This window comes from Silurus aristotelis (genome assembly GCF_946808225.1).
Source record: "Silurus aristotelis genome assembly, chromosome: 19".
NCBI classification, from domain to species: Eukaryota; Metazoa; Chordata; class Actinopteri; order Siluriformes; family Siluridae; genus Silurus; species Silurus aristotelis.
In genome coordinates, this window is record NC_139592.1 from 5529894 (window position 1) to 5550203 (window position 20310).

A 20310-nucleotide genomic window follows, 5' to 3' on the forward strand; every position below is an offset into this window, starting at 1 on the left:
GAAACGGCGGATAAAAACGAGCAGAGCAAACGAGAGACACAACACGCTATAGTCACAGGAGTCCTATAATGAGCATGGCTGAGAAAAAATAAAATAAAATAAATAAATAAAGCAGAGTTCGGTTTGTTCTACTCACTTCCCAACATAACGAACACGAGCTCAAACACACTGACGCCACAAGGCAAAGATTTTACCTAGCAGTCAGTTCTCCAATTAAAAATAAAAAGTCTCTAGTCATTTTCAGTAAAAGAAACAGGTTTCCACACTTAAATAACAAACTAAAACACACAGAACGCTCCATCATTTTGGGCTGAATCGTTATTCCGTGTGAACGCTTCCTGCGATTTTATGCTACTAATTTCTTTGGGCTGTGAGGTACGTAGAGAACTGACTGCATCATACATTTCCACGGATAAATGACAAATCGGATCAATATTGAGCCCGGAATGGAAGCTGAAAACTCGTGCGTGTTTTCGACAGGACTGCACGCCGATGTCTTTACGGTGGCCTTCAAAGAGGAAGCATCTATCTAAAGATGATGCGCAAATGCCGGACGCAAATGTCAGTGCGCGACTCGAGCGGCTTATTACAGCCAGCACGACTCGCTCTCGCCAACACGCGCTCAAGCAGACAGTCGATGAAACTGAGCAAGAGTGAATGCGGTACTGCATCGCAAAGCTATCGCGCTGCTGCCAGCACAGCGACGTGCCGAGAATGCTACGCCATCGCCTCACGTTTCTACATTTCACAAGATTTTTATTTTTTTTTTATATATATATAACTGAGGTGTAGGTGAGACCATGAGTGGACAAAAAATTAGGGGTTACAAAATTCCAGGAATTTCCGAGACTGGAAACTTTCCCTTGAAATGAGTGGAATTAATGAGAAAGACTTGCAGGTTAACCAAAACTGAGAACTTAAAAGTAGTTTGGGGGAAAAACACCGGATTTAATGCAAGTAATATCTATCCTGCACCTTCATCAATCACATGCACACAGCACTTACTGCAGCACCACTGAGGCCACGCCCCCTTCATGCACTGTGCATTCATCCATAACATAAAACACATCATTTCTTAAATCCTGCACAAAAAATGTAAAAAAAAAAAATATATCAATCTTCAAACAAAAGTATACCATTGATGGAGCAGACACTTATGAGATTTAAGTTACCTGTTAACGTGCAATTTTGTAAATTCCCAGTTAATTCCCCATTAACATTAGCAAGACCAAAACGATTCACCAGGCCTCATGTTATAATTGCAACACAGTCCAATGTCTTGACGCACCCTTTTTTGCATCACAACCGGTAAACTACCACTTTTACCCCAATCAGCCAGGTTTCCAGGCAACACGAGGGGATTTGCCTTTTGCCTTTTCTCGCACATCACAAATTCCAGGTCACACATTCAAGATGACAGCATACACGCCACAACTCCACTGGGATGGGACACGTTCAAATCTAGAGAGTGAGATGCAGAGCTGTTTCTCACCACCAGCTGTTTGTCTGTGATCTGGAGAACATCCACCAGCTCCTCGATCAGCCCGTTGTAGAGAATGCTGTTGGCCGATTCCTGGAGTGCGTTGGAATAAACTGAAAAAGAACCAAGACACAAATCATCCACCTCAGCACACTTTTTAATGAAAATAAATGGCGCCCCATGATTGGACCGATGACGACCGGAGCCTGAGAGGGCACTCACCCAGGATGGAGATGGCATGCAGTCTGGCTTGCACGGCCTGCAGTCGCTTCTTGTGGTTGGAGAAGCCGTGTGCCAAGCGGATGTGTGTGAACAGCAATGTCTGCTTGTCTTTAGGGATGTTGTACATGACCGTCAGCGACTCCATGATCTCAGACGGACTTTCTGAGATCTAAGCAGACACCACAGAGAGGTTGATTAAGGTCAAGGGGGAATCGAGAAGATACAGATTTCTGCACAACTTGCAGATAAAACACCAGCTCACCTTATCAAGTTGTTCGATGTGGATGTAGTGAAGAGTGTTGCTGCTAGACTGCTTCGAAAAAATTATGAAGAAAGATTAAAGTGCTTGAAATGATGAAATACCGAAAGTAAATAATGCTTTGTTGCATTTTATAGAGAAAAAAAAATGACCGTACCTTTTTCTCCACTTTGACCTCAGAGCTAGGCTCAGCATAAAACTCAAAGTGCAGAGTGGTGGCACTGGGTGGATATTTCTACACAGACATTGAAGAAGTTGTTAGAAAGGGCAAATGAACATCCTGTAAACATTATGAAGGGCTTAAAGAAAGGTTGAGTCAATCGACAGACAAATCCAATCTTTGTTTAGAAACGTATTTGTTTTTCGATGCTGTGAGAGAAAAGACTTTGGTGCAAACACCAAGATCCCCCAGAGACATTTACACCGAGCAGGCATAACATTAGGACCAACTGCCGAATATCTTGTTGATGCCCTAATTTGAGCTACAACCAACAAGAGCTGAATTTTTGGAGACCCAGTCTTCTAGACGGCAAACTCGCTCAATCCTCACGCCTCCCATTTTTCCTGCTTCTAACAAATCAACTTTGAGGACAGTGTTCACCTGCTGCCTAATATCCCACCCACTAACAGGTGACATAATGAAGAGATAAATGTTATTCACTCAAAGGTTACAATTTTATGCCTGATCTTTGTAAATTGTCTTGATTTGCACCACAGCAGCTACAACCGCCCTTCAATCAGAATGTGTCCAATTGCACATTTACACCAGAAATGAGGAAAACGTTAGATCCACTTCTATCACTGCTTACCGTCATAGGCAGATCTCTACAGCACTCAGCCAGGCCGAAGCCATTTTCCTTCCCGCCCCAGCTCTGTGGAGAGATCGAACAAGTTGAGAAGTCATACAATGAAGATATCAACCTTCCTCCTCACCACACCTCACAAAATTACATCTTAAACACGATGCTTGACACGACCCTACCTCAGCCAGGTGCTGCAGCCGAGCGAGCAGAGGGCTCCTCTTGTCTGAGCCTAACCTGGTGATGTAATTGGAGCGCTTGCTGAACACATATAAGAGGTTCAGCACGGACAGCACCACCTGCATGTCGCATGATGCTAGAAGTGTGGTCAAGTGCTGCACACAAAACAAACGTACACGTTAAGATTCACCGATTATACCGAGAACAGATTGGGTTCGTATGGAACGGGCAGTTCATCAAATCCTGGAGTACCTCTATGGAGCTGTAGAGATGCCGGGAAAAGCTGTACTCTATCAGCAGAGCTGTGAAGTTGAGCACTGCCAGCAGCAAGGCCTTGAGCTGCCCGTTGTCTGGTCGGTCACATACCAGCATCCAGGACATGTTCTCCACTGTCTGGCCGGCATCACAGAGGATTCCGTCGAAACGGTCCAAAAGATCTACCCAGTGGTAAAGCTCACACTAGAAGCAGAAAGGAAATAATAAAAAAATAATAATAATAAAAATAATAAAAAAAAAAAAAAAAAAAAAATGCACCACACCCAACAATACGTGCGTTGCTCACAAAAGCTCTGGGTTCTGCATTTACCTTTCCGATGTTCCATGTTTTAATGTGCTGCAACTCCAAGAGCAGCTGCTCGTCGCTGCATCCCTTTAACTTCTCTATAAGCGCTTTGCAGTCAGCAGGCTGAGGGCGAGAGGGAAAAACGTCACAGCGTTAAACAACATTTTTTTTTGCCTACATCAGGGGTGGTGGTGGTGGTGGTGGGGGGGGGGGGGGGGAGATTACAATATACTGTTCGTTAATCACAATCAGAATGTTGACCTGTGCAATATGGATATCAGGGAAGTATGTGCAAACGAGACATTTTATTTTATAAATAGCATCGCAAGCATTCTTCAAGCGCTACGCAACAACTCTAGATGAGTTTATCAGCCTTTACGGGATAGAGAGACTGAAGTTATGGGGCAAATAATTGCAATAGCAAAAATACAATAATGTGCTATTTCTGTATATAATATGACAAAATGCAAATCTCTAAGCATACTGACCGCTTCAGTGGGGGTTTTCTTCAACTTGCTTCTGTCGACCTTCATGGTTGCTAGTTTCTACACACTGTTGCGACACACAGCATAATTTATAACGGTGTCGATACAATATTTTAATGAACTAATGTACAACAGTGCATACAGGAAAAAAAAAAAAACATACTTACAATGATTAATTTGGCAATTCCAACTTAACAGCATCTTTCAGATGTAATACCTATAATGAAAGACAAGATTTTAAAACGAAGCTGACACTTTTTTGGTTCTTCATCTCTTCAGGTTATTATAGTTACTAAATATACACAGAAATTCAAACCCTTTTTTTTTCTCTCAATGAAACACCAACAGTTCACAAACACAGAGATGTGAATCTGTAAATTTGCTCTCTGAGGGCTGAAGCACATCTGCTTGATCATGATGTGAGAGTGATGTCAGATTAAGAGCTCGCGCAAGTCACTCTAGATAGGAGCCTCGGGCCTCTGACTAAATGTAAATGAACGCTATTTAAAATCTCGGTGCGCTTTGCTCTTAAAGTGATCGGAAATCCTTTTGAACACTGTAGTATATAAAGGCTATGATGAGTCAGTGTAGCCAGTTTACTGTCCTATGACTCTTGGGTAAAACTTGAAGGTATTCCCTTTAATGGGAACTGAAACATGAGCATGAAATATGGTAAACAAAAGTTTTCTATTTTTGACAAATATGAACACAGCAAGCAGAGTAAAAGCAGTTAGTCATTGGTTATATATATCTTCGTTTGGGTTCTGGTTATTAATGATGTCCCTAAAACCTCCAGACAACTAAAAAAAAAATGTAAGCAAACAACTCAATATGACCAGAAGTTTAAAATTCTGTTCACAACCACTAGGAGTGAGTAATCTAGCTAAAACACACTATGGCCAACGGTTTGTGGACACCTGACCATCACACCACACATTGGAAATACACAACTGTATAGAATGTATTCATATGCTGTACAAGTATAAATTCAATCGAAATAAAAAAACTAAACCTCTTCCAGCATGACAAAACCCCTGTGTACAAAGCGAGCTCCAATGACATGACTTGCCAAGGTGGGAACAGAAGAACGGCAATGGTCTGGCACAAAGTCTTGACCTCAACGCCAGCGAGCACACCTTTGAGATGAACTAGAACAAGAGCAACCTCTTGAACAAGAGCAACCTCTTCGCACGACACTCGATGTTAACAGCAACTGAATATGGAATGGGACGTTCCCCAAGCACATTATGTGATGGTCAGGTGTTCTTACAGCCATATTGCTCGTCATACCACAATGCTTCAGAACACCTAGACAAAAACCTGATATGTTTCACGATATAGGTGCATGTTTGCCAGGAAACTGGCAGCTATACAATACTTTTTTTTTTTTTTTTTAATCTGTAACAAAAGTTACATTTTACAACTTGACGCTTCTGTAAAACATTAACACCATCTCAAGCTTCTAATGCAACAATTGGAAAAACGTATAACGCAATACATCATTTATCATGATATCGATTGCATCTAATCTGCACAAATCACACCATTGTTAAGAGTGAACTACTTTCAAAATATATTAATATATTTAAGAAATCACTCTGGATAAACTCCTGCTCAACCTGGTTTCGGTTTCAATTCACAACACTTGTGAGTAAAATGAAAGAGGCTGGTTTTAGCCACACTGATTCGACACCCATGTTTCAGTGGTTCTTTTGCTATAGGGAACCTGTTCTCTTGTAAAATGGATGTCAGGGACATCTGTCCAAAAAAAAAAAAAAAAAAGATAAATCTGTACCCCGAATATCAGACTTTCATTACACTTGCGCAATAATATTCAGCTGTGACGGTTGTACTTTCTAACTTTCTATCCGCAGAACTCATAGGCCAAGTTGGCATTATTAATAAGTAAATTGCTATTTATTTTTTTTATTTTTTAGGTTAATGATATTAGGACTTATAAGCCAATCAAATAAAATAAAATAAAATCTCTTCCTGAACACTTTACTGATCTGTTAAAGAACAAAACAATGTGGACTCTGTGATGATGCAAAAAAAAAAGAAGAAAAAAAAAGAAAGAAAGAAAAGACGTGTGACAGCTGGGGCTGAAACCGAAATGGAAGACAGTGAGATTTCAGAACAAGATCTAAGAAATGGGAATTACTTTAAAAGAATCTCCCCCAAAATGTTACCTTCCTTTTAAAAGACGAGACTTCACTACGTCTAGAAAATACATGCATGAAACATGAGGACATTTAGACTGGAAATATAAATACCCAATACTCCAAATGTTAGTAGACGTCACAGCAATGATTCTAAAGATGATAAAAGGGTTTTTAGGTATCATTACTGTAGAACTAAAAAGAAATAACCGGACACAAGCCTCTCTTTTTGTAAGTCTTGAAAGCAGCACAATGGCTTTTTCCCCCCCTGCTAGCTGTTCACTCCACTGCAGCTAACGCAACTGCAATGCAACAGCAAAATCTCCTGACGGGCCAATGTTAGCTTCTTTAACCCACACTTCTCACTACAGCAATACAACCCAGTCTCCCAACAATTTACTCCCACATAGAGATAACAGAGATAACCTTTTTCACACAATAGCACATAGCAGACACACACATCCTACCCTAAACGCAAATCCAACGACGAAAGCTAGCAAACAATGCTACAGAACACGGTGTCACTTAGCATTAGCGGGACTTAGCTTCTACGCATAGAGCTAACAAAATCCTGGGCATAAACTCAATATATAAGCGCACAATCATAAATTACAGCGATTCGAACTCGGATTTGATGTCTAACACGGTTAATAAAGAAGTGCCTCCAGCTAGCTAAGAGTCGAAATTGCTAGCTTTAGCATGCTAAGCCAATGGAAAAAAAGTGCAAACGACAAAATTGGTCTCATGGATGTCAACACAAGCAGAGACATTCCCAGAGATTCCTGGTGAATAGTTTTTACAGGTACGCTTTTTTCGTTGCGGGGATCCAAAAGTACTACGGCTACGGTAGGAGAAGAGACATACGTGATAAAACGCCGGCAACTCGGTCGCGACCGAAAGCCCACTTCCGTCTCACCAACGCGCGCTTGCTGTGTAACTCGAGGGGCCGGCTTTCACCGAGGCCTACTGAAGCCTGGGCTCTGTACATGGCATTTTTTTTTTTTTTTTTATATATCCCGAACGCGCACAAGCACGCGCGCGCACGCGCAAACACATGCAGGCATATACGCTCACACACGTGCGCGCGCATTCACACTTGCATATACACACAGGCGCGCGCGCATTCACACTTGCATATACACACAGGCGCGCGCGCGCGAGCATTAGTGGTACATACTCGAAGAATCAAAGCGGCATGTGTTCGTGAGAATCGCGCGGTTTGGTTATTGGGGGGGGGAGATGCTCGTACACTCAGGCGGCTTCCGACATGCGCGCTCTCGCCGCTCTGCTGTTTGATTCAAGTTAAAAAAGCAGGCTATCTCGCTGAATCATTCCGCACACAGCACAGGCCTAAACAACACACACACACACACGAGGCTTTCTGTCCTTCCAAACACTATTCTCCCAACAATTAATACTATATATAAAATACTTTATCTAAAATCTAATATCTGTAACCAAAAAATTTTTTTTTAATAAAAATCCCCATGAAGTAAAATCTGTCAGAGATTCCTCTAATTTGGTCCCCACCATTACACATATACACACACAAACACACACTTAACTACTGCTCCAACAGTGAACATCAGTGTGTAAGGCAGAAGGGTCCAAGATGGGGTTTGTGGCCAAAGTTGGCCAGTGGTGACCTTCGATTTTGTCCTCCATGCCATATATACATACATACATACACACACACACACATCTATCTATCTATATAATCTCTCTCTCTCATATATATACATATATATATATATATACATATAAATATATGTATATATATATATATATATATATATATATATATATATATATATATATATATATATAAATAATTGTGTCCCAATTGAGAAAAGAAGAGGAACAGCCTTATGTCTCATTTGAGGTCACTAAATAGCTGCATGAGACGTATCATAAACCGGATTGTTCCCCATGATGAAATCATGCACAAGAATAACCATGGCAACTCGATCATTTTTTAAATATACTATAACAGAATATAATAACCGAATGTTTATAATACAACAATAATCAATAATTTTTGGCCCTTCCTTGAAAAAAAAGTTTGGGGTCAAAAAAGCCCACAAAGTCCACCTCACAAAAGTTCTGCATAGCATCCATCCGATCGAGTCAGTATGACAATCTCTAAAACAAATCGGTGTTTGCGGAGTATTGTTTTAATGCTGGATGCCAGCTTTCCTTTGAGTTCCACACACCTGCACTCTGACTTCTTCCAAAGCCAAAAAGTTGCTCATTGTAAACACCGTGTGTAGTCTGAAACTGTAGTACATTTTCAATCTACTGAAACAGCAATTTATTTAATTAACATTAACCACAGCAGTGCTACAAAATCGAGTGGAAGTCCTCCTGGAAAAAAAGGAACAGGGTGACACACGGGTGTCATGATGTCATGGTGTGTGTATGCACACACGTGAACTTTTGCTCATCCAGCCTACATGAGTGCTGAGACTGAGGATCATATGTGATGGCCTGGGTGAATTATGGGATGGCCTGGGTGAATTGTTAATTATGGGATGGCCTGGGTGAATTGTGAATTATGGGATGGCCTGGGTGAATTATGGGATGGCAGGCATCCTGTGTATGTTTTATGTTATGTTAATGAAAAGTGATACAGGTTCCTGTTGTGCAAACGGAAGAAGCAGAAGATGAAGAAATACACGAGATACATGCACGAGCAGTGTAACTGCGATGCCAAATCATTCTCTCCACTCAGGGAACGCTTCAGACCTGCTCGAGCGCGGTCTCGAACTACATTTCCACCGGTATACCGGGGACAAATCCCGGACTGTGCCATGCACCACACACATATCTCTTCACCAGCACCTCCTGACCACCCGCAGTGCAGTCTCCGGTTATGTAAATTAAAACAAAAACAAACCCACCCCTGATCGCGATTTGATCCCAGCGTGCCGAACGTCCGCCCGCCCGCCCGCGCGCGCACACACACACTCACACACTCTCTCTCTCTCTCTCTCTCTTCCCCCTCACCGCATATTAAAAATGGCGGTTTATACAGTACAATGTCCAGACCTCTCCTCGCCGCCGGAAAAAAATGGTATTAGCGAAACACCCTCTCTCCTGCCCCAATCCATCCCACACTGCCACCCCGTAGGGCACCGTTTAGAGTAGACGGCGCGAGCTCGATCTTTATTTTATTCCCCAATCAACTTACCGCGTCGCGTCTCGGCGCAACTTCACCATCTTTACAGCGGCGAGAGCGCAGGGGTGTGAAGTCTCGCGGCGTAAATCTCGCGTTAATTCTTTTCTCTATCTCTCCCTCTCTCTCTCTGCACGCGGCGGTGTGAGGGCGTCCCCGCGCTGTGTGGCGTCATAGCGCATGATCCGGATAAGTAGCACGAATCAAGTTCGGATCATTTTAGTGAATCGGTTCTTCAAAACTCGGAACGGATCTTTTTTATTATTACTTTTTCAATCATACAATTGATTTCTTTCGTTTATTCAGAAATGTCAATTTTTTCAATAAGCAGATCCCCCCGACACGTCTACATACATAAACTTTGGCTATGAAAATAGGACAAATTATGACGAACAGAATAAATAGCTCACATCTCATCACGTGACCCTCATAATTATTGTAACAATAACGTCAAGACTTGGCCAAAAAAAAACGATCTTTTGTATTGTGTAGCGTTTATAAGAGTCACGTGATAAAAAAACGAACAACTAGAAGATTTGAGAGATAAACTACTATTTCATTCTGTTTCTCTGTACATAACCTACAAAGATTTAGCGATTCTTTGCTCATGCGCGTCCAGCAGAAAATGAACGAATCGCTCTTTGAGACTACAGTATTCCCCCCGATTATCGCGGTGGTTACATTCCAAAACGAAAAACCGCGATAAACAGACGCCACCCCAAAAATGCTATTTTATGTATACAGTACTGTAGTGCATTAACATTTTACTTAATTTTACAATGAATGATTATATTTTTACTAATAAATGTCAACATAAACCCCATAAAAACAATTCCCTATAAGTGTTTTGGTCTATCGTTCTATCCGCGAGAGACCGGGAAAATCAGCCAACATAGAGCTACAACACATAACATAAACAGTACAGACAGACAGTACAGACAGACAGACAGACAATACAGACAGTAAAGACAGACAGACAGTACAGACAGACAGACAGTACAGACAGTATAGACAGACAGTACAGACAGTACAGACAGACAGACAGTACAGATAGACAGTACAGACAGACAGTACAGCCAGACAGACAGTACAGACAGTACAGTACAGTACAGTACAGTACAGACAGACAGACAGACAGACAGACAGACAGACAGACAGACAGACAGACAGATGGTACAGACAGACAGTACATGCAGTCAGTACAGACAGTACAGACAGACAGACAGACAGACAGACAGACAGATGGTACAGACAGACAGTACATGCAGTCAGTACAGACAGTACAGACAGACAGACAGACAGTACAGACAGACAGACAGACAGACAGACAGACAGACAGACAGACCGACAGTACAGACAGTACAGACAGTACAGGCAGACAGATAGTACAAACCGTACAGACAGACAGACAGACAGACAGTACAGACAGTACAGACAGACAAAAATGTGCAAAATCGTTATGTGGCAAATGCAATACGCGATAAACCGGGGCGCAAGATTGGCACCGTGGTAAAGCGGGGGGATTGCTGTACTCATTCTTCTTCACATTAAAGACGTGTTAAAAATAAACAAATCGTTCCAGTACGACCGATCACGACTACCTGGACCTCCTTAAGTGTTTAAAGGCTCTGGCATAGAGAAGCTGGTGTTGGATCTGTGATGATCGCAAATGTTGAGCGATTTTATGAGTTGCTCAGTAGCTCCTAGTTTTATAACCACAAATGACTGTATAAGACTGTAGAACAAACATTACTCATAATCTTACATTTCAGTGCTCATGTTATTTCTCATTCTCCAGTGTTCTGTATTGTTTAAAGACTATAATCACACTCTTGATGTCACCCAAATGAGGATGGGTTCCCCCCCTTTTGAGTCTGCTAGAACAGGTTTGGGTTTCCGAGTTCAAGCGGACGCAAAGACATCCAATATAATTTTGTGCTTCCAGCATTGTGGTAACAGTTTGAAGAAGAACCACATATGGCAGAAAAGGTCAGGTCATGTGTCTCAATACTTTTATCCATATAGTGTGCATGTCACATGCACACTACAGCACGGTGAAATTCTTTCTATTGGAATGAACTTCTCCTAGACGTCCTTACAGTGAAGTATCTTCAGGCGACGGTTGAAGACCTACCTCTTCCTGAAACACTTGGATTAGCACTTTCTAATTTTGCTTTGTAGAATTCAAGAGTTATATTTATATTAAGGTTGTAATCTTGCATACCAGTGTAGATTTATTCATTGCTAGAGACTTAAAGCACTTTTGTACGTCGCTCTGAATAAGGGCGTAATATGTAATATTATGTTTAATAATATGTATAATTATAATAATATGTAAATGTAATATTTACATTGTATGTATAATTGTACAGACAAATCATGTTGATTAAATTTACTTGCATTAATGACCTGATTGTTTGTTTTTGTTTGCCTTGTGTATTTAAAAAAAATTATCTATCTATTTTATTTTTAATAGAGAAAAAACATTAATGAAAATTAATGAAGAATTAATTAATGAAAAAAAAAAAAAGATAAAATTTGCCGTTCATAGCGCCCCACCTGTCATTTCTTTATTCCCCACTAGAGGGCCGCGTTCCACACTTTGAGAATAGTGATGGGAAGATGGGATCATTTTAGTGACCTGGTTCTTTGGATCTCGTTAATTACAACGAACCAATCTTTTTTTCTTTTCTTTTTTTATAATTTAGTTGATTTCGTTGCTTTGAACAGAAAAAAATGAAATGTTCAGTAAGCAGATCCCACCAAAATGTCTACATACACCAACTTAGTGTGTAATTCCAATAATGAAAATAAGACTAAGCATCAAAATGATGATCAAGGACAAATGATGATAAACAGAATGAATAGCTCACCTTTCAAATCTTCTGGTTGCTATCGTTAGTTCCTTTGTCACTTGACTCCCATAATTATTGTAACACGAATGTCAAGAGTCGGACCAATAAAACCTGATCAATTGCATTGCATCTATGGGAATCACGAACGACTCGGACCAGAGGACTCAGGAGATGAATTGCTTCATTCTGTTTCCTGTACATAACCAACGTTGATTTCGAATTGCTCTTTGAGACTACTGGTTTTTCTAAGTCACATTAAAGACTGCTGTTCTTCAAAACTTCCCTCACTTCTTTAATGGTGTTTTTCAAAGGTTTGTGGTTTGTTCTTTAGGATATCTTAATAAACCACAACAAGCTTTCTCTCAACAACAAACTGCTCATTACTGCTTTTAATAAATATTATTAAACGCTCAGTGCTTAAGGTTCACTTTAGTGCATGTCTAACCTGCCTTTAGTGCTCGCCTGAATGTATTTCTCTGTACACACTGTAAAAAACATGAATCATAAGTAAAAATAGTGCACACTTTGGTAAACTTCGAAAGAAATCCTTAAATATACACTGTCCAGGCATGACATAATGACATTATAACATTATGACTGGTGAAGTGAATAACACTGATTATCTCCTCATCATGGCGCCTGTAAGTGAGTGGGATGTACTGTATGTGTGTGAACACTGTGAACATTTTGCCCTCAAAGTTGATTTGTTAGAAGCACGAAAAATGGGCGAGTGTAAGGATTTGAGTGAGTTTGACATGTGATGTCTAGACGTCTGGGTCAGAGCGTCTCCAAAACTGCAGCTCTTGTGGGCTGTTCCCAGTCTTCAGTGCTCAGTGTCTATTAAAAGTGCTCCAAGGAAGGAACTGTGGTGAACAGGAGCGAAGGCTGGACCATGTGGTCCGATTCATCAGATGAGCTCCTGTAGCTCAAATTGTTCATGCTCGAAGGGTCAGGACTGTTTTGGCAGCAAAAGGGGGACCAACACAATATTAGGCAGGTGGTCATAATGTTATGCCTGATTGGTATATTAAGAAAATAATTTGCATCCTGAAAAAAGAACACTGTAAACAATGCAGGAACAAATTAAGTGTCATCCCTGTTTAAACATCCCCTTTTTTGCGAAAAAACACGGTTTGGAACGCGGCCTAAATTCTTACATATTGTTCTTACATTTAAATAACAGAAGTAAATCCTGACATATTTTATATTCAAGCTGTATTTAAGGATAAACTCAACTCATTTCATTTATGCCACTGAAGGTTAAGGGCCCTAATCAAGGGCCCCACAGTGGCAGCTTGGTGGTTCTGGGAGGGAAGAAGTCCAACTTCTTAACTACTAAGCATTAAAAAAAAAAAAACTGTATTATTTAAAAAAGAAATTTGCCACAAATATTTATGATTTAATAATATTTAGAAATAAATATTATTCCATAATCTAATGTAGTTTTCTTTAGTGGTTTCTTTTTCACTTAAACTTCTAAACAGTACGATATAAACATAGAAACATTTCAGTAATAGTACTCATGAGTCCAATGCATAATACAGTGATCAATGTTATAAGTTATACAGACGTATGCTTGCAAAATCGCTGCTTTAGATTTTTTTTTAGATTTTTCAAATTGGATTAATTCAATGTCACTTATATTCTCTACATTTACATTTTTTGCCGGCTTAAGAATGAAACAAACTACATTATTATATTAAATTATAAATGAAGATCTGTATCAGTGACTTATTCCCCCCTTCTTCTCATGCATGGCATAGTGGGCTAAATTAAAGTCACCCCAGGGCAAACTTTGGCCCAAGTCAGGGCATTTCTATTATATGGCGCATGGCACGATCTGAACAGCAGGGGCCGCTGCAGGCAAGTGCAAAAGCCAATACAAATCACATTCCCATCTAACAGTCTTAGATGTTTGTCATGCATAAAAAAGTTCTCATAAGTCTCATAGATTTATTAGGTTACAAAACTCCATGCTAAAGCATGAAACAGCTTCTACACCACATCTACAGGTTTATTGTTATATAGAGCCTATGAGATGATAACTGGGTATGGAAGACCAAAAGGGTCACATTTCGACATAAACGAGGAGATTTCACTTTTGTAATAGTGCTACACTTTACATTTATTGCCAGTTGACTTTGGACTTTTGCAATGTTCTCTTAAAAACAAATCTGACAGTCAATGGGTTGAATGAATAACCACATCTAAATGAATAACCGCCCCTGCATCTAAATAACCACACCATTTACACTGTAATATACACAGTGGCCAATTTAGAGTTGGGTAACCTCCGTAGCCCCCCCAGGTCGGCATCTTGACAGGGGTTGTCCTGGTGTGTCCACGATAAAAAATAAATGTTTTTTTTTTTTTTACCACTCATTTGTACGGTCATGTCAAGGATGAGTATCTTGTCACCATGTGGGGTCAATTAACCTGGTCAGGACACAAATGTGTGCACCCACCACCCATTGCACATTTATTTGTGGAGTTCTTAATTTTTTATTATAAAATTAAATAAGTGCAGACTGTTGTTGATTATTTTTCTTTTTAGATGGGATCGGAGGTGGGGTTCAAGCTTGAACTGAAACTGAATATATAGCATAAAGCATAAAAGAGCTGTTTTTTTTAAAGCTGTAAAAAAAAAAATGGTAAAAGGTGGTTTAATGCCATTTAATGCATTCTGGGTTATTTACACTGTTAAGACGTGGATTCACATGCTAAACATGGCCAAAGGTACTAAAAACTATTTGGATGTATGACTTGAGTATTTCTGTGCCAATTACGATCCTTCTGGGTTTGTATAAGTTTCAGAATTTTTTTGGCTCTTAATGATTTCATGAAGGGCGAAATTCCTTGTATGGGTCCCAGAAGAGCGTGGAACCGCTGCACAGGACTCGCTAGAACAGAATGTCTCTAAATTGGTGTGTGTTTTTGGATGGGATGGAGGGAGAACCTTGTTCAGTACATGCATGCAGGTCCTGCTGTAGTTGTCATTGCTTTTGTTTGTTTTTGACGTTCAATTTCAGACTTGGGGTTTGTTTTTTGGATTAAATACGTATGGCTGGATCTGATTGTTAGCCGTAGTTCATTTAAGACTAAAAGGTTTTGTTCCTATTTTATTTATAGAGATGTCACAGCTTGCAGATGATTGCTACATCTTCCGGCTGTTTTCGGGAAGAATCATTAAGCTGAATCTTTCTTTTATAAACCTGATCAAACTAAAGACTCGTAAGAGATAAAGATGCAATACAACTTTATAGGTGCTCAAGATTACCATGAGATGTAATTTACCCTTTAAATGCTCTTGTCGTGTATGACCCTTTTGGCTTTCCGTACACAAATAGGCGCCATGTTGCTGCAGCTCCTTGAGTAGCTACTGAGTTGTCTATAGCAACGGCTAAAACATCCGCTTCACTTCCGGTTTGGTTTCTACCTCCATTGTGCTTTGTTTAGCTGCACACAGTCATAAATCTAATCGATTTAACAAGATAATAATCATTTGTTCACGTATTAAATTGTATATTTCAGGAGCACGCGAGGACACGTGCAGGTACTGTACATTAGTCTGATCACATTCACACCCTGTTACTTTGTAATTAACAGTTTAATTCTAATTTAAGTCTAATTGACTATATTGTGATCATTGCACTGCATTCTAACTGGTTATTAATTCAAATGAATTTTATTTGTAGAGCGCTTCCAAAAATGGTCTCATAGCAGTTTTACAGATATAAAGCGGTAATAAAGTTGTAATAAAACTGCATACGTTTAGTGCCTATAGGGTTGATCCTTATAACTGTACGTTTGTCCCTATCGAGCGAGACAGTGGTGACTGTTGCAATGAAAGATTCCCTGAGATGGCGTGAGGAAGAAACCTTGAGAGGAACCCGAATTTAAAAGGGACCCTTATCCTCATCTGGGTGGCACCGAATGTCCGGTTCCATCATTGTTGACGTGTACTGTTCAGTGATAGAAGCTTAAATGCAAAACGGTTTATGCAACCATTGTTCCTGGGACATTGCAGTAGGCTGTTCATCCACAAAGTTCTTGAGTTGCTCAGGATCTTTAGGCTGTTGAGGTGGAACCATCCCCAGCTGCAAAGAGTGTCTCCAGTTGAAGAGAACCCTTATATAGATGTGGGGCGTCAGGATAAATCGGGCAGATCCAAAAAGAAGAAAGGGACAGGAATACTGGTTGCTTGTACCTAAAGAGCATGTTTAACTCGACAGAAAGGGAGAAGGAGAAAGAGAAGGAGAATAGAGGGGTGACACGGAGAAAGAAAAAAGCATTGCATTGTTCATGTATTATTAATGTACTCTGTATTTAGGCTGTAACGTTAACTTAATTTCACCTAGTTTACCCAAAGCAGCCAGATTAAACAGTTAGATCATTGGAAAATAATTGTTTAATAATCTGTTTTATACTTTGTAGTTCAATGTGGGCAATATGCAGCCTGATTCCAGCCCGATTCCTCACCCTTATCGCCCATCTGGTCATAGTTATCACCATATTTTGGTCAAGGGTGAGTTCCCTTCTGTATGGCTGAACATATCACTTATTTCATGCACACACGAGCAAAGAATTTCAGATACAACTCTACACAGTAAGCATGAGAGCTTTATTAGCTTTTAATGGATTTTGTCGATTAATCTGCAGCAATAGTTGATTGCTGGAACCGTCGGCAAATATCCATGCTGATAGTTTTTCCGGGTTGCGTTATACAGTTCGAGAGCGGCCACTAGAGGAGAATTACTGACACCACGTGCTTATTTGAAGTGGTACTTTTTGTTTCGGTTTGAATGCGTTTTTTATGTTCCTCTATTTTTTTATATAATGAATATATTTATATTTATTTCATTTAGCACATTTTCTTATTTTTTATTTATTTTTTTATCCACTATCCAAATAAAAAACTTGGTTAATTAATCGGTTATCAGCAAGTACGATCCAACCTAGCTGTCATTATCAGTAACGTTTTGTGATTTTTGTAAATATTCTTTATTTAAATTGGCTACAAATATAATGTGTTCTATCGACTGTTTCTGTGATCATGTTTTTGTCTCTGGCTGTGCCACAGGAGAACAGTGTGAAAGCCTGTCTGCCTCTGACTTTTACAGCTGAACAATATAATTTAGAGGACATGAGGTAAGAGTTTGTTTAGAAAGATGTCTTGTGCACATCACAGGATCGGTCAACATGTGCTACTTGCATTAGACCCTTGTCAGCCACTGTATAGCTAAACTGGCACTGTAGGCCTACAGGAGACCAAGAATGAAAGTAAACAATATATGCTGACTCTAAGAAAAGAGCATGCATATTGAGCATCTTATTTTTTGGCTTGTCAGGTCCGCTTTCGTTTTGGACCTACCTGATATAGTGATCATCAGCCTTTATATCACGGATGCTGCTCATTGGGTGGAATCATAAATGGAGAAAATATTTTGGAAAAGTTTTGGTCTGCTCTCTGTAACCTCACAACAAGTTCCTGGTGTTGGACAGGGTGGTCAAAATACGCACTTTTCCTGAAATGGTGCTTTTCTGCAAATGGAGTGTTCAGTATTACACTTATTCACATTTTGCCTTATTGGTATTTCCAATCAGGATGGAAGCCAAAGCTGTTTATCAGTAGTCCATGTTTGCCAATAGTCCTAAATTGTTTGCTTTATGTATTGGAATTTAATTATTTCAGGTTTTTTTTTTTAGCATGGTCTTTATTTTCCCTCCTCTCTGGTGTGCAGGCTGGTGGTGGCCTTATCCGTGACGCTGGGTCTGTTTGCTGTAGAACTTGCAGGCTTTTTCTCCGGAGCCTCGATGTTTGACAGCAATCAAGGACTTTTATGTATCCTTGTCTGCAATGTCATAATTTCAATCCATGGTCATTGCTGAATGTTTCATCGTAGGATGAAAGAATGTTGTATAAATTTTTTCCGTTGTCGAGGATCCAAAACCATGCCAGCAAAATCCTTCCCATTGCCAAAAGATCCACCAAGCCTCCTCACTGCACAGGTCAAGTATTTAGCTGGCATTGTTTGTACTGTGCTTTGTTAGAATATAATAAAGAATACCTCTTTTGACCAGATCATACTGTTCTGCATCTTTGCAAATCAGTGCTTATGATTTTTAGGTCCACCGAACCCTTAAATGTGTGTTTGTGTTTGTAACGAGGGATTTACGTTCTTCAGATATTGCACTAATGCATGAGCAGGACAGATACTGAATGTTCTCTTTCCATTACAACTTCCTTCTTATTTATTGATATATGTTCATAGATCTAAATATGGATGTCCATATATCAGTAGTAATCATAGAAGTGTATTTTTTGAATGCTGTCCTATTTTCCTGACACTGAATATTCAGCTACTGCGTGTCATGCAAGCGGCTCTGTTGCACTGCTGTTCTTCCTGTTTGAACAGTGGACTTGTTACATCTACTGGTGGATCTTTGGCTTCTGCAGGTGAGTCGGCAGTAGGAGTGAAATCTGTCTGTGTCTGTATTCTGAATTAAGTCCAAAGACCTAAACCTAAAAATGAAATGAACTATAAACCCTACTACTATACCCATGGAAACATTGGAATACCTAAAACTATCCCTAAAAAATCACAGAGGTAGAAATATTAGTGCTGTCACCATGGAGGACTACAGACGTATGTGGGAATTTTTAACCCTTGCACAGTTTTAATACGTTTGTACCTGCTCTCTATACTTTTCCAAACAAATTAAAGAATCGATCGAGCAGTTACTAATAGAGGTCGACGGATTCATAATCGGCAAAATTAATGAATTCATCTATTTTGATCTATCTATCTATCTATCTATCTATCTATCTATCTATCTATCTATCTATCTATCTATCTATCTATCTATCTATCTATCTATCTATCTATCTATCTATCTATCTATCTATCTATCTATCTATCTATCATGCCTGCACGAAAATTCAAACCTTCGTCTTGTTACAAGTGTTATACAAATAATTCGAAATTTGTAAAATTTGCAAAAGACATGAAACACGCTCTTATATTCCTTTTCTCCTTTGCTGTTTCAGCGTAATCCCAGCCTTGTATGAGATGATCCTGCTTATTGCTGTTTGTGGTCTAAAGAAGAAGCCACTATAGAATGCATGAGTGCTAACAAAACCTTCTTCATGGGATAAGTAAAGATTATGTTGCCAAGCAACTGGGATATCTGTGTCTAAATAAACGTAGAATATACAGTCCCTTGCTAAAGTATTCGGCCCCCTTGAACTTTGCGACCTTTTGCCACATTTAGGCTTCATACATAAAGATATGAAACTGTAATTTTTTGTGAAGAATCAACAACAAGTGGGACACAATCATGAAGTAAAACGAAATTTATTGGATATTTCAAACTTTTTTAACAAATAAAAATCTAAAAAATTGGGCATGCAAAATTATTCAGCCCCTTTACTTTCAGTGCAGCAAACTCTCTCCAGAAGTTCAGTGAGGATCTCTGAATGATCCAATGTTGACCTAAATGACTAATGATGATAAATAGAATCCACCTGTGTGTAATCAAGTCTCCGTATAAATGCACCTGCACTGTGATAGTCTCAGAGGTCCGTTTGAAGCGCAGAGAGCATCATGAAGAACAAGGAACACACCAGGCAGGTCCGAGATACTGTTGTGGAGAAGTTTAAAGCCGGATTTGGATACAAAAAGATTTCCCAAGCTTTAAACATCCCAAGGAGCACTGTGCAAGCGATAATATTGAAATGGAAGGAGTATCAGACCACTGCAAATCTACCAAGACCTGGCCGTCCCTCTAAACTTTCAGCTCATACAAGGAGAAGACTGATCAGAGATGCAGCCAAGAGGCCCATGATCACTCTGGATGAACTGCAGAGATCTACAGCTGAGGTGGGAGACTCTGTCCATAGGACAACAATCAGTCGTATACTGCACAAATCTGGCCTTTATGGAAGAGTGGCAAGAAGAAAGCCATTTCTTAAAGATATCCATAAAAAGTGTCTTTTGAAGTTTGCCACAAGCCACCTGGGAGACACACCAAACATGTGGAAGAAGGTGCTCTGGTCAGATGAAACTAAAATCGAACCTTTTGGCAACAATGCAAAACGTTATGTTTGGCGTAAAAGCAAAACAGCTCATCACC

The 20310-nt window shown here is 39.8% G+C and overlaps 2 protein-coding genes and 1 long non-coding RNA gene across 22 annotated transcripts in view; 2 read left to right on the top strand and 1 right to left on the bottom strand.

Annotated features, from left to right (window-relative positions):
- The window catches only part of huwe1 (HECT, UBA and WWE domain containing E3 ubiquitin protein ligase 1), a 50345-nt gene extending 40881 nt beyond the window's left edge, over positions 1-9464 (bottom strand). For 6 of the 19 annotated variants that reach the window (XM_083521078.1, XM_083521088.1, XM_083521082.1 and 3 more), the window contains exons 1-11: positions 9338-9461; positions 4156-4205; positions 3992-4055; positions 3528-3626; positions 3194-3400; positions 2944-3096; positions 2771-2833; positions 2119-2196; positions 1965-2015; positions 1703-1871; positions 1493-1593 (exon numbers count right to left, since the gene is read on the bottom strand). In XM_083521078.1, coding sequence (XP_083377204.1) covers positions 1493-1593; positions 1703-1871; positions 1965-2015; positions 2119-2196; positions 2771-2833; positions 2944-3096; positions 3194-3400; positions 3528-3626; positions 3992-4036 — 966 coding nt within the window. In that variant the 5' untranslated portion in view covers positions 4037-4055; positions 4156-4205; positions 9338-9461. Of the gene's footprint in view, positions 1-1492; positions 1594-1702; positions 1872-1964; positions 2016-2118; positions 2197-2770; positions 2834-2943; positions 3097-3193; positions 3401-3527; positions 3627-3991; positions 4056-4155; positions 4206-6261; positions 7231-7324; positions 7371-9337 lie in introns of those variants that run through there. The other 13 variants (XM_083521079.1, XM_083521090.1, XM_083521085.1 and 10 more) reach the window with 8 other exon arrangements.
- LOC310715004 overlaps positions 1-20310 on the top strand; it is a 90947-nt gene that overhangs the window by 8257 nt on the left and 62380 nt on the right. The window lies entirely within an intron of this gene.
- Positions 15555-19385, top strand: tmem107l (transmembrane protein 107 like). Of its 2 annotated transcripts, none has more exons than XM_083570328.1 (6): positions 15555-15730; positions 15962-16702; positions 17258-17325; positions 17919-18019; positions 18538-18634; positions 19226-19385. In XM_083570328.1, the coding sequence occupies exons 2-6, from the start codon at positions 16616-16618 to the stop codon at positions 19293-19295; spliced, it is 423 nt and encodes a 140-aa protein (XP_083426454.1). In that variant the 5' UTR covers positions 15555-15730; positions 15962-16615; the 3' UTR covers positions 19296-19385. The 2 variants fall into 2 exon arrangements, with proteins under 2 accessions (XP_083426454.1, XP_083426453.1); XM_083570327.1 differs by having other exon boundaries at positions 15556-15730; positions 16612-16702.

Bases quoted from the DNA above. Each gene is read 5' to 3' on its own strand.
- tmem107l (XM_083570328.1), top strand. From the start codon at position 16,616: ATGTGGGCAATATGCAGCCTGATTCCAGCCCGATTCCTCACCCTTATC. The intron at 18,020-18,537 runs GTATCCTTGTCT...CTGAATATTCAG, and splicing joins CAGCAATCAAGGACTTTTAT to CTACTGCGTGTCATGCAAGC. The intron at 18,635-19,225 runs GTGAGTCGGCAG...TTGCTGTTTCAG, and splicing joins TGGATCTTTGGCTTCTGCAG to CGTAATCCCAGCCTTGTATG.